Source organism: Haemorhous mexicanus, chromosome 12 (genome assembly GCF_027477595.1).
Source record: "Haemorhous mexicanus isolate bHaeMex1 chromosome 12, bHaeMex1.pri, whole genome shotgun sequence".
Classification (NCBI taxonomy): Eukaryota; Metazoa; Chordata; class Aves; order Passeriformes; family Fringillidae; genus Haemorhous; species Haemorhous mexicanus.
In genome coordinates this window covers 13,540,565-13,559,876 of record NC_082352.1, presented here as the reverse complement: position 1 = coordinate 13,559,876, position 19,312 = coordinate 13,540,565, and the positions used below count along the sequence as shown (strand labels likewise).

The window sequence follows — 19,312 nt, the reverse complement described above, 5'->3', positions numbered from 1 at the left end:
CAACTTAGGTTTATAAGAATCAAAATTACAAAATACTATATGACAGAATGGAAGGTTTTACCTACTGAAGATGCATACTGCCATAGCCCCTGTGGAACAGGCTACAGCTGCTATGTAATTCAACATTTCAACGAGGATACAGCTGCCAGTGCACCATTTCCACCAATTCAATAGTCAGCCGACATTTTTGGCAGCAAATACACCCAGTTTAATAGGTTTATGTGGCTTCCTTATAGGTGTAGTATAGGTGTAGTCTTCATTGTCTTCTGTCTGTTTGCCCATCTTATACTTACAGAAATTCTTCAGTTCCTGCTTCTAAATAAAGTCTGTCATTTGAAAAAATATGTTTACTTTTTAATGAAAACACTAAAATTTCTTTTCATTCAGTTGTACTCAGTTCCCTGCACTACAAGAGGAAACAGGTATGAGCTGTCCATGTTTCAAACCACTTGGCTCATCCCACAGAATCATAGATCCACAGCCCATGCCTGTATGTTCATGACATCTAACCCTACAATATTGCTCACCTTTTATGAACAATGTTAGCATGCAAGCTAACAAAAATGCCAACTTAGGACTGCTTAGTATCCTACACAAATATAATACAATTCCAAAATACATAAATAAGTTTAAACAGTCGCCATTGTTCTACTTCAAATGAAAAGATTCTAGAAACAGATTGAACACCTATTACTAACAGATGGCAATGGAATTTTAAAAAACCCCAGACTTGAGGACAGTTAACTTATCTGTTAACACAGTCATTTCAGACCTGGTAGAACAGATTTTTTCAGCCGGCAGCTTTGCATCTTTACTGTTAAATTTTACAGTAAACAAAATCCATAAACAGTTATGTGGAAGAACATAAAGGAGAAGAAAAAAAACATCACTTCTATTTACTAAAACCAGTACAATTCTGTGGAGAGAAATTAAAACATATGGTTATAAAATTAGGCAAAAAATAACCAAATGGCTGAATAAGTACTGTTTAAATGGATTTAGCTATTAACAAGTCAAGCTAGATGACAACTTCTCAAGAATTTACACAAGCTCTATAATTTGAAAGATCACAGAACTGATCTACCTAAAAAGTGGAAAGTGGGGGGGACTTTTTCTCTCAATTAAACCAGCTCCCTCTTCTGAGTCTCCACAAATCATCCTGTTAGCACGTGACAGGACTGCAAAAGGAAAAGACCTATTTAATTCTTTCGTGGATGGTGGAAATACCTTGGAACTACAGCCCAGACATTCATTCTTTCTGGATGACTTTCAGCATGGCATAAAATTTTTATCTTTATTCTGTTTCTAGAATTTATGAGCCCAAAGAAGTAAATTGACAGAAAAGCAAATAAACTCCCTACCTTTTTTGTGATCTCCAAGGTTTATAAAATCATGTAAGTCAGGTTTCCCTAGCTATATTAAAATGTCAAGTGCTCAGATTAGATGGAACTGCAAAGCATGTACAAAATCCACAGACATTTAATTCAGCTGGGCTCTGTGCATACACACAAACTTTACTTAAATAAAACTAATCCTATTTACAATGCACCTACTGTGTTTTTAAAGACGAAGGGTATTCAGTATCTCAACTTGTTTTTTCCTAATTATAGCATCAATCTGCCTTCAACAAGTTTTCTTTAAAAAGTCTTAATGCATCACTGAAATACAAGGACATTTATATGTCTACTGAAGATGCACAGGAGGGGAAAGCCAGGAAGGAGTCACTTTCTAATCACTCACCGGAATATAGGAGTGTGACCAGGCTTCGGCTTGTTCCACGTAAAGTGCGAAGGAACAGAAAGAAATTGGTCTCCAGGCAAGTCTTTTTTCAAGGTGTGCTGAGATCCAGAGCAATCATCCACTGCAGTTTCAAGGGATGATGACAAGTTACCTTGCTCTTCAGGACAGATATCTATTTTTCCAGATAAAGTGGCAGTCTGATCCTCTGAGGTCTTTCTGGTTTTTAGAGGAATATCAGTCTCTGTACAACACTGAAATGGTGAAAGCCCAGAGTTAAGGCCTTGTACATTATGAATGGAAGTGTTTAGCCACGTGTCTTCTGTTATGCTTCCTCTGGGAGAATGGCCAGGTGATGGAGTTGGAGAATGGTGAGGAGAGAGCGAACCAGCATAGCAAATCTCAGCACTGGAGTGTCGGCGTTTCCCACACGGGGACGTAGGTCTTGATGAGGGCCTTGATGTTGGTCTAGGGCTCAACCAATTTTCATCTGTAATACTAGTTCTAGGAGAATGACAGGGAGACTGTCTGGGTGACAAGGCATGCCCAAACCCATAAGGCTGCTGCCACGATTCATCACTGGGACCTCTCGGAGAACCACCCGGGGATGCCAAAGGAGAGCCAAGGGTAAATCGAGCAGCTGCTTCATTTAGCTCTGAGTCTACATCATCATAAACATGGGAAATGGATTCACAAGAGGAAGCATCTGAAAACCAACTCCTGGACGAAATGCTGCTGGCAGGGCTCGGACTGAGGGATGATTCCCTATACGACGGCTCCAGAGGAAGATAGAGATGGTCCCGTGAAGGCCTTTCCATATACTCATTTTCTGTGCCATTTGTGTGTAATTCATCTTCACTGGCCTCAATCCCCTGGTGACAGTTGGGTGAAATCGATGTGATTTGAATGCTGGGGCACTCGAAGGGTTTGGGTCCACCTAGTGGACTGTACTTGGATTCTGGTACCTCGCAAGTGCCTTCATAGTTCTTGTGACTCTGAAATCTTGTAGGAGAGGAGTGAGACTGCAGTCCATGGCGAGGAATACAAATTGGCTGATTGACAGAGGATGATGGCTGCTCTACATTAAAGATGTATATGGATGCACAGTCATCTGACTCAAGATCTGAAAACGAAATTAAAAAAGATAAAAAAAGTAGTAAGAGTCAGAATGCAATACTTGGATAAATGCCATAAACAAAATCCTTTGCTTCCCAGATATGGACTGTTATCAACATCCTAGACATTTCCCATCACACTAGTTATACAAAATAAAGCTAATTCTTAATTTTAAGTTTTCCCCAGTCTATTTTACAACTAAATATGACTACAGTAAGATTTTCTATTATATATCCTGTTTTTAATCAGATTTCACATTTTATATACATCTTCATAAAGAAATTATAATCCAAACAGAAAAATGGGTTAAAATCCTGAAAGGCTTTAAGCTTGAACCCTCAATTCAAACTTCATCTTTCATAACTGTATCCCACTTTTAATTAAGCATTTTTGATCAAAAATCATTAAAAGTTTATCTTTTTGACATAAATACGATGAAAGTACTTTCTGCAAGTCCTGTCAAACTTACAAGGACCAGAACATCACATCCATAATATTGATCTACTTTAACAACAGAAAGCATCTTACAGTGACTCAAGCTTGAATGAAGATTATGAACTACTAAAAACATTCAACCAAAGGAGGCCTAACAAGGAACATTATTAGAGATATTATGAAGAATTGTATTCCTAAGATATATTTTTTGTAGGTTAGAAAACTCTCAAGTGCCTATGCTAAATAGCATTTTTCAGTGCAGTTGCATGAAGTTTGAGCACAGGTTGTTCAGCAAAATAAGGCAAAAGAAAATATTCTCAGACCTCACTAACTTATCCAAAACACAGGAAATATTCCAAAGAAAAACAAGCAATTGAGAAGGAGTACAAGTCCCGTTAACAAAATCAGCAACTTTGTCTCACAGAACTGAAGCAGATTTTCTTACCCCATTTCTCAATATTAAATTAACTGCCAATAGGAGACATTTGTCTGAAACAAAAGTAGAAAACACAATTTTTTTTTCATATTTTGTAGGTACTGTGATTCCACTCTTGTTTCTTTTCACTTGTAAATAGGGTCTTCAATCTTTAATTTTCCACAAATCCAGGCTAGATGACATAAATTGCATCTCTAGGTATTAGCTCTTCTTTAAAAATTCTTTTTATCCTGAGTACCAGCAGACTAATAATGTTTATTTTAAAATAAATGTATTCTCTTTCACAATCAGTTAAAATATCCAAACTGGAAGCTATGTATTTTAGACCTTTCCATGACAAAAGAAATTAGTTCGTTAATGAAGTCAGACTATTACCAGTTTCACTAATAGCAATCAGCTTAAAATTAACTAAAACAGAAACAAAACATCAGCTCCTCAGAGACAGGGAAGCATTTTCAAATGAAGAGAAAGCACATTGTTACCAAGGAATGCACTACATTCCTCAGACTTCACAAAAAAACCCAAAAAAGAAAAGGCTGAAGGTTCATGAGCAGGGAACAACTCTATAAGAAATCTGTTAAGGAGGCATACATTGCATTTAAGGAGTACTTAGTAATATTATAAACACTGCATGATTTTATATGTATTATGGTTATGTATGACAATTATCCATATTATATATCATTAACTACAACTATATGTGTTAAGAGCACAGAAAATCAGCATAGATTGATTTCTAAATATGCACACACTGAAAGGATCAGGGTTCTCAGGAAAGACTACTGCATGTATCACACACAATTAACTCAAGCTCACTATGTTGAGCCCTACCAAAACTGCATTTCTCTGTCCATTCACTAGGGTAACAAACATTTTTTAAAAGCATTAATTGAGAGTCTTTCTTTTTGCTGTTTTCCATCACAAAACATGAAATGCAGGCAGTAATTGGTTCTAGGTTTTCCACATTTATTGATGTATTAACGTGCAAGATCATAGATATGTTTCCTAACTCAGTATTAATAAGAGCATAGATCTAGGGAAAGGGCAATCCTAATAAAGGCTATTATCTACCTTATCAAAACTTAGAAATAAAACAGTTACAGCCACAGAACTTTTAAAATAATAACAATGTTTTAGAAAAACAGCAGTTGGAAGTCTTCAAGCCCTGTGTATAACCATTTACTGTCATTAATGGTTTTAGGAACAATAGCAGCACATTGTTTGCACTAAACCTCTCACCATTGCAAAGAGCCTTATTCCTCTTGCACCAATAATCAAGAAATCTTAAAATATTTATGACAACTTCTCTACTTTCAGGGTCACAGAGATTTACAAAAAGCAGATGTACATTCAGAATTTAATTTTCACAATGCTGAGGTGGAGAGATCAGACTAGCACAGAATTACCAACATCATCTGGGAAAAACAGGGGAAGAGATGGAGCAGATAGGAGACAGACAGAACTTTTCTGACTCAGGCTTCTGTGGTCCCTGTCCTGACAAACCCTCTCCTGAGTTTGGCTGTGCTGGCCGTTACCCCTCCCCAGCTGCACACACAAAACAGGAAGCTAGAAACCTAAAGAATATCCAATCCCAAAAGCACGCTTAACACCGTGAACAACAACATGGTTTGAAGTCTAAATCGCCCACATAATTTTCAGACTCAGTTGATAAACATGTAGATTTATTTCAGTCTGTGCACACAAATCCTCCCCCTTACAGTTCATGTGTTTAAATAACCTGTTAGCTGCTCACAAAAAAGGACAACGCTAAGACCTTTACAAATCACGTCATTGATTCTCCTAGATAATTTACCAGAAATTATTTTTGTCCTAATAAAGACTGCAGAGAATCCAATCTGAAAGAGCCCTCTAACCTATCTCAAGGAACTAGTAACAAACAAACACAAGCATACAACTTGGGGGGGGGGAGAAAGAATGAAAAAAACTTCATTGATAACCCTTAAAAGAGAAAGCAGTGAGAATAGCACAAAACAAATTCAACACAGGGCTTCAAGAAGCAGAGGGTAAACAAACAAAGGGAAGTCTCACAATAGGCAAGTGTAAGGAAAAAAGAGTCATGGAGAAGCCCAAGGAAAAAAAAGGAGTTACAGAAATCTGGTTACTTCATAGGAGAGCTATTACATCCAAACAATCCTATTGGGGGAGGAAAGACAATAAAGAAGTTGGCCAAGTCATGAGGCCTTCACTGACCATAAAATATATGAAAGCACTCAAGACACAGAAACTAGGGCAGCCTATAAAGGTAGAGCACAAAAACTACCACAGGCACATGGAGGCAAGATGACAAGACAGACACAGCCAAATACACAGATCAAGAGAAGTAGTGCCATTCACTTCAAATCCCTTCATATCACTGAAAAGGCAGGCGTGCTAAATGCTTTTGCTTTAGTAAGGACAACAGAATAAACTGCTAATAAAGATAACAGCAATACAGAGTAAAGAAAACTGAACTCAATAAAAGGTTAAAAAATAATGAAGGATTATGGGCCAATAAGTTCAACTTCAGTTTTAGAAGTAGTATTAATAGTTTATTTGTTCCAGTAAGCATTTTAAAGGAGACAAAGAAACAAAACAAGTCACTGTTTCCTAAGAACAAACCACGTCAAACACATTTTCTTTTACAATCAAAGCAGACCTTCTGGACAAATGGCATAGAAAGAAACTCAGCTTTGTTTTTACTTACTAAGACTTTTACCACTGAGAAACACAGAGAAGCCATGAGTCTTTAGAAATTTACGGGAGTCTTCTTCCCCACCCTGCTGAGATCAGATTCACTATTGAGGGATCACAAAAATGAGCAGATGCTCTATATTCACAGTGTATAAGCTAAATAAAGCTGCAGACTTTCACTGCAATCTTACATCAGGCGTCTGTGTCACCCAGCGTCAATGAGAACCAGAAGGTTGATCATTTTGAATGTACATTTGCTACTGTCTGGAAACAGCCTCGTGTACAGAAGCTCCTGTTCAGCACTAAAACAATGCTGGCTCATCCCTTACTAAGCTGCTAACTACACTTCAACATAAGCTGTCTAACTGGGGAATATAATTAAATAATATCCAGAACAACTGCTTCTAAAGTACATTTTGCCTGCTACTTGCTGTATCAGAGTGTACATTTAGGACTAGCAATGCTTGCCCACCAGTTGTTCACTCCCTGGTGATGTACTGGCACATGCACATGTGCAGCTGTGCACTCAGCCAGATTTCTCCAGAGAAGGAAGGTCAATTACTATCAAATGTCTGAACACAAGCCCGTGCCAGAATTACCCAAACTGTTTTATTATTCTAAGTTTACAAGCCCATAAACAAACATTTTCAGACAATAGGAGTTGCTATAAGGTATGAAGAAAGTGCAACTTGACCTAGGTCTTATAAAGCTACTACTGTGAAAACAGGATCAGCAATCAAGTCCTTTAAATAGCATGAGGAAAGACCTGAACATTGACATAGACATCATGTGTGTTCTCAGGCAAGTCTGTCTCACTTAAAAGCTTTAAAAAGAATGACCAACTCTTCTGTTTTCCACTTCTGTCATGACAGTTACCATTATCTCTTTCTGAACACACTAGTTACAAAAATATTTGTAAAATGGGACAAAAAGCATATGTGGCTGGTTTTTTTTTTTCATTACTCGTCAGGTTTGCACAAGTTTATGTATTTCTTGGGATGAAAGAGGTGTCTTAATCTTCACAGGGAACACAAAATAGTCAATAATCAATAGTTTTTCTTTCGTGTACTTAAAAACACAATTGAGGAGAGTTCTTCTTGGTATACTATTGCCCTAAAGCTCTATAATTGGATATTTAATTCCAGTTTTCCATTACAAGCTATCAGTTCTCCAGAAACACTTCCTACAAGCTTAAACATCAGCTTAAAAAATCCCACAACCCCAAACTGAAACATAGCAATGTATTAGTTCATAAGGAGTACAACTGACTAGCAAGCCAAATATGGTACTGAAAAAGAATAAATTGTGAAAAAAAATTAAGGTAGCAGGGTGATGTAGGGGGAACCATCCTTCTAGAGCAAAGTTAGCAGTACATGAAGCAGTACTGCAAGTTTAAGTTTTCAGAAATTTACAGAGATTTACAACTCTTTTTTTATGAAGCAGTTCACTCTCTTCGATGGTTTTGTGTTCTGTTTTGTGGTCATGTCAGATTACGCAAAAAAGGATAAAAATTAATTTTACTTTTGTCAATCATGTATGCCAGAAGTTGTTCTGTTGTGCCAGTCACAATTTCACTCATTTTCTTTTGTTAAGCAAGTATACTGGAAATGTAAAAGAAAAAGAACCTTCTCAACAGTGGGAGCTCATCAAGGAGTCTTTTCCAAATTCTAGTCTGGATAAAATTCATTATCCTTTGTAGGAATACAGAAGAATAAAGAAGCTGCAGTAGTTTAAGCGGTTTAAACAAGAGAATAATCCAGCATACCAAATGTTTACAACTGACACTGACTAAAATAAGAACATACTGGCTCTTGGGGTGTAGCTACACTAAGGTTTTTTGAGCAACAACCACCCTCCCACACACCTTCACACACAAAGGGGGAGGGGAACTGAGAAGAGACGTTCTTTTAACACAGATGATTTTGGCAATCATATTTACAGTGCACTAACACCTGTATATACAAACTGACAGAACGGCAAGCTTTAGGACATGGGAGGAAACAAGCAACCAGGACAGGAACTGCAGGTGTTCACTATCAAATAAAAATGTAACATGCAACTAAATGAACCCTTAGGCCACAGCCTGGTACGCATTTAAACTAGAACTGTTGTCTTAGTGTACATCCAGCTTCACAATGACGTAACGAAATTAAATTTCAAGTAGGGAAAGAACAGCTTTGAGATACATTGCTAAAAGGTTATGTACAAGACAGGTAAAGAATTCAACTTGTAACTGTAAGATTCAACAAGAATTAGTCAGTCATTCTAAGTTCAGTTACAAAACAGAAAATAACAACCGGAAGCACTAAGCAGTATTTATACCTGTGCCTTCTCCAGCTCTCCTGCTATCTCTGGTTGATATGAAGCATATCTTTAAATGATAACTTTTTATAAAGCCTTTGGTTGAGTATTTAAGGATTATTCATTAATACTCATAGCAGGTTAAAAAAAATTCTGCTTCTTGCTTTAGAAGCCTCCAAATTCTGTGGGCTCCTCCATTTTTAATCTGTGGCTATATCATTCAAGAAGACACGGTATTTCACTGCATAATAACCTTGTAAACAAAACAGAAGCTGCTGCCCTCCAGTCTGATGAAGCCTCATTTGTCATTCACTGTCAGATCAAAGGTAATCTTAGCATGATCCAGTAGTTCAGAGATATTAGTGTACAGCCTTTTGGAAATAGCACAGTACATGGGCACAGCAGGTACTATCACACAGTATGAGCAGCCATCTGACACTGCTGTTCTGAAGATGAACTATCTTATTCTACATGATCAGGTGCTAGAGTCTGAAAAAGGACTGCAGCCCTGCAAACCCAGAGCATCTCAGATGTGTAAGACATGAGACCTGAGAGAAGCCTGATCACTCCCAAACTGGTGTGCTGTGCCTGACCCACTGGAAGTAGACTGAGCATAAAGGTAAGTGAGAAGATTAGGCAAATACCTAGTGAAGGGAACAAGGGAATTAATCATGTGTTGTAATTGCCAGCAGGCCAGGTTTGCCTAGATTCTTGCTAATGTGGGCCAATTTACAATGCACAACTCTTCCTTTATAGGGGCAAAACCAACAGGCTCCATGAAAAGGCTCTCCAGTTACTCAAACAGAATGAACTGAAATCCTCACCTAATTCACCTAACTCCTACATGGATGCCTTTACCACCAACTGACTTCTAACACGACCTTGCTCACAGCAACCTGCTGCTCTATACAGAGACACTGCCAGTTCACTGCTCCAGTCCTGAAGCAAGCACTGAGCAGAAACCAAACTTGCAAAATCAGGAGGTGTTAAGTAGAGCTGTATCAAAGAAAACCGACAGGAGTGTGCAAGAAAACGTGTATTTTAGTTTACAGGAGAGTACGGTGACACAGAGCAGGGTCTTTGTGCAAACTGGGAGAAAAGAAGAACAGTAAGCCAAGGCAAGATGTCTGAGTGGGAAGCAGTTACACAGTGGAGGGGAGACTGAAATGGAGGCATCCCCTTTCTGATTATCAAACAGAGCATGACACAGAGATTGAGAACTGGTATCAATAATATCTGAACAAACTCGTTTGGGAACTCTTCACCCCTCGGCCAAATTACACTGTACTGCTGCAACTGGCCCGCATGACAGAGGGCAGACCATTCCACAGCAGGCACTTCTACCACATAGTTAACTCAGTATTTCAAACCATCAATTTTTACAGCTTTTCACCAATATTTTATAATGCAGTGGACTTCAGGTGCATTAAACTCGAAGGCTGTGTACATCAAAGAACTGTAATCAGCCAGAATGACAATCTGAAACTGCCTTGTTTTCCCATCTGCTCACATGAATGTAGAATCACAAACACCTTGAATTCACTTTGCTAGATTGATACAGTAAAAAGCAGAAACACAAATCAGCCAAATGAAAAAGAGGAGGCTCAAGCTGAGCACAAATACCATTTTTCTTAGCAAGGTTCAGAATGACACCCCAAAATAGATGGTGATATTAGCATGCCTCATGACTGTGCCATGTGTAACTTTGCATCTCTTCCCAGAGTCCTAAATGGCTTGTGTTTATTCCAGCAGGAGTGGAGGTATCACCACATATTGTACATCAGCCTAACTCCTGCCCCCAACACAAAAAGCTTGGCAATTTGAAGGACAGCAGCATTTGCTCTCAAACTACTAAACACGACAAATTGCACTGATGAAATACAGAGACTTAGGTCAGTTAAAGAAGCTGTGCAAAATACAAAATGTTGACGGATTTTCTTAGTAGTTCTTTGGATTAAATAATGTATTTCCTTATGGCCTTGTTGTTTGAATACAGTTATCCCAAATGACACTGTTAAAGCCTTTTGTAATCAGTTACTGAATCTCATCTCCTTTGTGTCCTTGACTTGGGGAACAGCTTCTAGAAAACATCTAAAGATACACATGAGCAGCTATACATCACTGCAGATATTATTACAGGCCATTATGCAGCCATCAAAGCAATGAATCATTGTCACTAACAGTTAACAAATGCAACATGACTGGATTAGCAGTTTGTCATTCTGTCACACTTTCATTTTGGCTACAAAGATACAGAGGGCTACTCTGTAAAACAACTTTAGTTAAAAGGTGACAGCTTCTGCCCTGGCCCAACTACAATTAGTCACCATTTCATTCTCTCTCTAGCACAGAGCAAATACTGCCTCTCTGAAAGTATGTTTAAGTCATCATTCCATTTTTTCTGAAACCATTAAAAACATTAAAATATGGGATTAAAAAAATATTTCTCACAGCATTTGTTCCCAAAAAAGCAATGTTAGCAGTCATTAAAACATGAAGATTCTCATTAACCCTCTCCATCAACCTGTTAAAAAAACCAGAAAACACCAGAAATATTCAGCTCCATTCAATAATTTTTTCTATATTAAAAATATTTCTCACTTTTAGAAGGGATGACTAATCTTCAAAGTGAAGCCTGAGAGACCGTTTTTAAGCATGCAATTCCTAATAATCTGAATATTAATAGAAATAATATGATACTACATTTCTGGAATTAATAAATTAGCTCTAAGTACTTGCTCATGTTTTCACCTAAAACATCCTTCATGCAACCTCAAATGGAGTTTTTGTTTCTGCTTTAAAAAAAACCCACCAAAATCACCACAGAACACCAAATCAAACCACACACAGAATTCTATTTTCATGACTTTACTGCTGAAAGGTCATGGGTTTGTAGTCAGATCCCCAGAAAGTTCATTCTTCTCTCCTTCCACCAGACCTGCACTGCTTCAGATTCAAATTCATCTTCCCTGAATGACTTTGAACAGTTCTATGATTTTTTAATGTTCTCTTTTGCCAGTATTACACAAGAACACTCACAGATGGGTGTACTAAAGGTAGAAGAGAACGCTGGCTTCTTAATAAGCTTGCTCCTGCCTTGCAGTTTTACTTAGCCTTACTGATCATTTCACTCATCTTGAATTCCACTGTCATTCGAACCCACATGGCATGCCTGGACAAATGCAAGGACTTGGATGTTGTTTTACTGGCTGGGCTCTCTGCCAAGTCTGCTCCGCGTACTTCCCTGGCCCACTAGGGCAGCTTGAGGCAACAACTCCCGTATTTACATTATTGCTGTGAACAGCCAAACTGCTGCTTACTATTGACCCAGGCCCATCTACTCAAATTTATTTTCTCTCATTCACAGCAACATTGCAGAGCTGGCTACACTTCGGGTGGAATCTGACAAACTGCTTCCAGTTGGACAATACAGACCAAAGTAATGGGACCATCATGTTTTAAGCAGAGGGCTACTTTTTATTTTGAGAAACAGCAAGAAATTTATAATTTTCAGAAATATGTAAGACAAAAGCACTAGCCCAAATGCTTTTGTACCCTGATCATCTCCCACATCCCAAATCTCAGGATTTGCCCACAATTCAGTTGAGAGGAAAGGGGACAGAGAGTGATATGCAACTATAAATTCACAAACGAAATAAGTGACATTTTGTCAAACTGGGGACCTTTTTAAAATCTCTGCTATACATAGTGACTCACTAGTTAGTGACTCTCAATGCACTATGTAGTGATCAAAGAACCATGCTGCCAAAAAAGAAATGTTATTAAATTAGATTAGCTGCAGCTACAACTGCTTTGCAACACCACACAAAAGATTTTGGTATTTTCCCTGAATAGTCTCATCCTGGTCAAGTTTCATTCAAATAGGCAAGATTTAATTTATTCAGAATACTGTGAAAAATCACAACATACTCAAACATGTCAGCTTGCCAGGATTACCATCTTAATCTCTTACTCTTAATTGCCAGGCAATTCTTGACTCCATTGATACCACTTTAGTACACATTCTCCTTTGGTTCTTCCTCAGTGTTTCTCTAAGCTATCTTGAAGTCACCAGACCCTCTGGTTTTGGTCAGATGCAGCTGTTTGGTTTTCCCTCCTCCCCCCTATCAGCAGATTATATAACCACAGCCTATATGACTGATTTGCATTGTGTCCCTGTGTGTCAATCTTTTAAATGCAGATACCAGCATCCACCAGCTTGTAAAATAATAGCTCAATTTCCTGCAAGTGGTGGTTTATCACTATATATTTAATACACAGTTATCAAATAAATATTTATGTTATAAAGTGTCATTATATCTAAGAGAAAAAAAAAAAAGGATTCAAGTAACTTATCCATTCATTCCTTTGTTAGAGTTGCACCAGCTGATCCCATTCTTAACCACATGAGCACTCTTTTTTATAGCAAATGTTAACAGACCAGCACAGACAGCTGTATTTAGATGGATGGCTCAAATTATACATATTAACCACAGTTACCACCTAGTGCAAAGACTTTCTCTCCTACCTACTTACATGGACATCCAAATCTAAATAGAATCAAAATAATTTTAAAAATAATAAAACTCCAAGTGAAACATACAGGTGTGCAAGGCAGCCTGGTAAACAGACGTCAAAAGATGTCTCACAAGCTCCTCTTACTCAGCCAGGAAAAGCAAACTTTGCAGCAGTTCTGGACCAGCTCTTTTGAGCACAAAAACAAATTTCACCAAGAGCAGTGCTCAGTCAACTCACACTGTAAGTTCACAGCTACTGCCAGCATCTAGCCCTTCATTTTCCACTCAATCTAATTATAAGACTACTCTCTCTTTTCTACCACAACTTGACTTTCTTAGGATTATTTACCGTAATCACGACCTCAGGGAAAAGAACAAAAAGTTCAACCACGTGCAAACTCTCGTCAACAGCTTTGACAGTTTTTTACTCTCTACCAAAAATCCCTGACAGCAATACCAGTCATGAATGCACATTTAGGAAGGGAAAGAGGATACTTTACATATTAATGATGAAGGCAAAGCCATAAAGACTAGTACTGTGGTGGTGTTTCAGTACAAGTCAGTGGTTTTAAGACTTCTATGGCATACATGAATGAAACAACACATATATAGTGCCAGTTTTCACTACAAGAGAATTGTGCCTAGCTGAGGGAAAATCCAGCACCCATCATCACTTCAGAGCACTTGGCATGTGGGCAGGAGACAACTGCTGAGCAGCCCAAGCAGCTCATGGATACTCACAGAAAAGGTCTGACACGAAAACCTTCAAAAGAGATCAGGTATTACTCAGACCATCACTATAGCAAAATGTGTATTTCGGTTGTGTTATCCTGTAACAAACCAATAACCCACCAACTCTAAGCGAAAGGAAAAAAATCTCAGAGGAGAAGAGGAGAAGTTTGTAAATCAATGAAAGAGACAAATCCAAACATAGTGTCCTTATGCAGAGCGAGGCTGCAGCTCACAAAGATGTTTTGAACAGTCACTAAATTCATCACAGAAGTGGGATGTTTTTTATACTCTTTGGAAGAAAAGTAAGAGATATTATAAGATTCATTTGTAGCAAGATTACCAAATAGTATTACCTAACCAAATATTAAGTCACAGGAAATACGAAGAATTTCGGCTTGTTTCATGGTTTCCAATAAAATAAAATAAATACTATGAACCTGAAGTCCATGGAGGGTAGTTTGATCAGTTCTTTTAAAACACTCATATTGTGGGAAAGCAAATAAACAAAATCAACAAGGGAAGATTATTTTCATGGAAATATTAACTTCTCCTTCTCTACTTCATAATCCAAGAACAAAAGGTAGACGGTAGGGTGAAACTCATATTACTGTTTCACGGGGAACAAAACATTAGCCCCTCTTTAGCTCTTAGAATACTTAATCAGAAATAACAGGAACATTTTAGGCAGGATGCTGAACAGCAGCATCAATAACTAATCTGTAACTCTTCATCCTCTGCATACTGAACATTTTGCAGCCTCTAGTTTTAAGTTAGTTCTGATTTCACCTACCAATAAGAAATAGTCTTGCATGACACAGAGCCCTGTAAGATCCCAAATTCCCAGCTTAGTAGTAGATATTCCAAGTACAGCTTTCACCTTGTAAAAACTCATTCTTTAAAAGAGAAGATGAACCCCTAAAATAAAACTTCAGAAAATATCATAGCAACTCATATTTGCTTTCATTTTGAGAAGTTTGGCATTTAAAAAGTATAACGTGTCCTCAGCAGCCTGAAAAACTCAATGCAGTTTAATTGCCTAATAAATTCTAGACAAATTCCCCAAAATTACACTGAATAGTATTGCAAAACTGGTGGTGGTGAAGGGAATCAGGGCATCATTACAAAAGCATTCAAGCTAACTCAATTACTCAAGTGTCACATATTACATCCCAAAGGTCTCCTCATCAAAAAGACCAAACCAGGTGGCACATCAAACATTATCACTGGCAGTTGCATGCAGAGACATGTCTCTCATGCAGATGCATGTCTCCTTTAACAGACTGTGGAGGACCTGAACATACTGTAATGCACATGCTGACTTAGACATTTCAAATGCAGCTGATACAAGGTGGCACAATGCAATCGGATTGCAGCTGCCCGAAATTTTGCAACAAAGAGCACACCAAAGAGATTTGGTTCACTCCAGAATGATCTATAGCATTACCTTTGGGCACTGGAGGCTTGAATTTCTTGGTCATAAAAAGATGAAGCTCATCAGTACCTAGAACTGTACCAAATGCTTTTGCTACTTAACACTACAAAACCGAAGTGACAATTTCTTTGTTCTTTGGGATAAGAACACTGAACAATCAGAGAAACAGAAAGCAAGTTTGCAGAAACTATTGCTCAGTACCTAATATCCACTCGAAAGCAGCTGAAGAGCTTTGAGAATATTTAATTTAGTAATTGCCTGACCAAATTTTTACCTCCACTCAAAAACTACCAGAAATGGGCTATCCCTTTTAAATTCAACCCAAGTATGCTGCAAAGATTGCAGTATTACACTAGGGATTGCAAGCAGCTTCACACATCTTTCACGCATTCTCCTCTGCAGCAGGAACTACAACTTTCAGCTCAAGCAAAGAAGCACTAATGCAGAACAGAGGTAACAAGTCCTGCCACTTAGCACAAAGCTACAAATGTTAGTCCTGCTATCCTGAAAGCCACTGAAATTGTTCTGTGGAATAACTAAAGATCCCACCTGATTTAATTTCCCTTACTGTTCTTTTAATATCATAAAAGGTAATCTACTACCTGACACTAGCACTTTCTTAGTAGTTCAGATATCAAAAGTATTTCAAGGAAATGAAAGAATAGCTCAGTTTTCCTTGCTTTTGATTACAAATACAGTTAAATATAAATATGTAACTGTATATACTTACATGTGTACATATATAAAAGAATAAAATCCTCACAACACTAGAGTAGTCTCAGTATAAAAGACACCAATTAACATAGATTTCCATGTTATTTGCACAAGAACATAGTACCAGACACTTCCTTCATCAGAATGCCAGTCTCAAACTTTTAGAGACAAAGCATGAAGGATCAGAATGTGTTTTTAGGTGTTCTCCATGATCATGGAAAACTCAGTAATTTTAGTATTATTTATTTCAAATTAAGCAACTTTCCTGTGACCTACAAGTTTTATTATTAGCATACATTTGAAAAGAAATACCCTTATGCTTACTTTGCAGCACAACAGACACCACCACTGAAGGAAGTGATATGGGATTATGAAATAGATGCTTTAGGGAGCTCTAAGAACTTTTTTTTTTTTTTTTTTGTTCATCTAATGTATTTGGAAGAGGGGTAAGGGAAAAAATAATTTTCAATATGGGACCTCTCATATGAATTCTAGTTCTTCATGTGTAAAATACATGGGAAGAATAAACAGATGAGCTCTGGCAATACTTTTAACAGAAGACATGAAGGCAGAGTTCTACTCTAACCCTTTCCCCTGAAGGCCACATCTGTGCACAGCAGGCAAGATCATCTCCAGAATTCTACAAAACAGTAATATTACTTGAGTTTCAGATGCAGAATTTCTTACTGAGAGCTACAGCAAACAAACTAGTTCATAGTCCAAATATCACATGTTTAAATTTGACATAAGAATAGTTTTGACTTAACAAGTATGGAAAATTCTCTGTATTCAGAGTAACATCTGAACTGCTTGTTAAGGACTGCTACCCAAATACAAATATAACAGTGAGTTAATATCACACTAGCATTTCCAGTTTTCTGAGAAACTTGTTCTCTCATTTTCATCTATCATTGACAAAGGAACATAGTTTAGACAACCAGTTTTATGTCAAAATAATAGAAATGGGGGTGCCAAAATTAGTTTTGTTGTCATTTGTTCACATGTTTTCCATTGTTTTCATACGGTACTGTAATGCACTTATCTAGATTGCAGAATTCAGGCCCCCTTCACAAAACACACCATCTTCTATTGGACCGAGATGGAAAATAGACAAAAATCTGATCTGAACGAATTTGCAAATTAAATCTGAGCATCAAGAAAGTTAGGGATTTTCTAAGAAGTTAATCCTGAGTGCTTTCACACACACTATATCAAATTTTTTTCTAATTAACTTAGGCAGACAACCGAGTCAAACAACATGGCTGCATCATTTAGCCTGGATACAGCCGTGTTTCAGAGCTATCTTATCATCTAACACTTAGACATAAGACAGCCCATTACCAATTAAAACTTATTTCAAGTATGTTAGAAAATAAAGCACGCAGCCATCAAACTCTGGTACAGCTAAACAAGGCACAGCTGGTCCTTATTGATTCTTCACGCCACAATTCACAGGGAATACTTTGTTTTCTGCAGTTTCGAGAAATACCAGCATTTTAAAACAGGATTTTCAGGCTCCTGTGCTACAAAACAAAGTAAAATGGAAGCACTCTGAGATGTATGCGTGCATCTGTACACACGGACCCAAAGAGCCATCACATCTCGACACGTTCGCCCGTCCATACGTACACAAAGTCTGCAGAGCACACTGGAGTCACTGGGATGTTCTATATACGGGGAACACTTCGGCTGAAACTTCTCATCGCAAGTGCCCGAGCATTGCTCTGCTCCGGCCCCGTTAACACTTTGCTGCTCTCGGCCCTGTTCCTCCCCGGCCCCATCGCGCTCCCCGGGCTCGGGGGGCGTGGGGCCACCAGATCCAACCCGGGGCCTTTTCCCCGCCGGCGCCACCGCGCCCGGGGCGGCTCCTCCCGCACGATGTGAGCTCTTGGGTTTCTTTTCCCAAAGAAAGTTGTTACGGCGGGGAGAGGCCCGGCCGATCGCCCCTGAGCCTCCGCGTCCCGCGGGAGGAACGGGAGCGGCGCCGGGAAGCGGCCGCGGCCTGAGGGACGGACGGACGGCGCCGCTCCCCCCGGGCTGCCGCCTCCCGCAGCGGCGGGGCCGGCTCAGTCCCCGCTGCCCTCCCCGCCTCGTTCGGAGGAAAACAGGAACCCGACCGAACCCCCGGCCCCGGGGCGCACCTGCGGGCCCCAGCGGCGGCCCGGGGCCGGGCTGCCCGTCCTCGCCGAAGATCAGCCTGAAGTCGAACTCGTCGGTGGCGCCGCAGTTTGCCGTAGTCATGGGTTTGGCCGGCGAGGCGCAGCGAGACCCCGTCGCCCCTCAGGGCCGCGCCGGGTCCTGCCGGGCTGCGCTCGCCCCTCAGGACCGCCACATAACACCGGGCGGCGGAGGGGCCGGAGGCGGGGCGGCGGCGCGAGCGGCGGCTGCGGCCCCAGCGCGAGCTCCGGTGCCCGGGCGCTTCTGTCACTCGGGGGGGGCGGGCGCCTACTCCGGGCTGCGGCTGGACCCGCCCCCGCGCCGCGCCCCGGGCAGCGCCCCCCGCCCCGGCCCGCCCCGCCGGGCCCTCCCCCCGTCCCCCGCCCTCCCCCGTCCGGCCGTGCGTCCTCCGTCCGTCCCTCCCGCGGTGACGTCACGGCACCGACAGCGCCCCGTGACCGCCGCCCGTGCCACCAAGGGACTGAGGGAGAGAGAGAGACCGCCTCGCCCTTTCCGCGCCGCGGGGCCTGCCGGGAGTTGTAGTCGGCGCGGGACGCCCAATCGGGGGCGGCCAGCGGCGCGCGGGGGCGGAGCCGCGCGCGGGGCGCGGTGCCACGTGTCGGTCCCGCCGCCGCCGGGCAGCGCCCGCCCCGCTCCGTGCCGAGTCCGCTCCCGGTCCGGGGCCGCTCCGTGACCCCTCCTGCAAAGCGCAGACGGCCCCACGTCAGAGCGAAGGAGCAGAATTCCCTTGCGGCGTGCAGAGCGTTACTTTCTAAAACACCGCATGTAAATAGGTGGTGCTCTTGGCACCAACTAATGACTCGAAAAATGAGGTAGGATGGCGTAAGCCGAGGAATGTCGCTTGGGTAACAAATGCTGGCTCCAGGACTCAAAGCTGTTAGCTGCTTGCCTTCCGGCTCAGTGGGAATAGTGGCAATCAAGCAAACATAGAACCACAGACTACTGAGCTGGAAGGGACCTACAAGGATCCCCCAGCTCCTGGGCCTGCACAGAAGGACCCCAAGAACCCCACCCTGTGTCTGA

General features: G+C 40.5%; 1 protein-coding gene across 2 annotated transcripts in view; it reads right to left on the bottom strand.

Annotated features, from left to right (window-relative positions):
* Positions 1-18,525, bottom strand: part of NFATC3 (nuclear factor of activated T cells 3) — a 63,686-nt gene extending 45,161 nt beyond the window's left edge. For both annotated transcript variants that reach the window (XM_059857138.1, XM_059857139.1), the window contains exons 1-2: positions 18,253-18,525; positions 1,741-2,860 (exon numbers count right to left, since the gene is read on the bottom strand). In XM_059857138.1, the coding sequence (XP_059713121.1) occupies positions 1,741-2,860; positions 18,253-18,352 (1,220 nt within the window). In that variant the 5' untranslated portion in view covers positions 18,353-18,525. The remainder of the gene's footprint in view (positions 1-1,740; positions 2,861-18,252) is intronic.
* Positions 18,526-19,312: the final 787 nt, after the last annotated feature.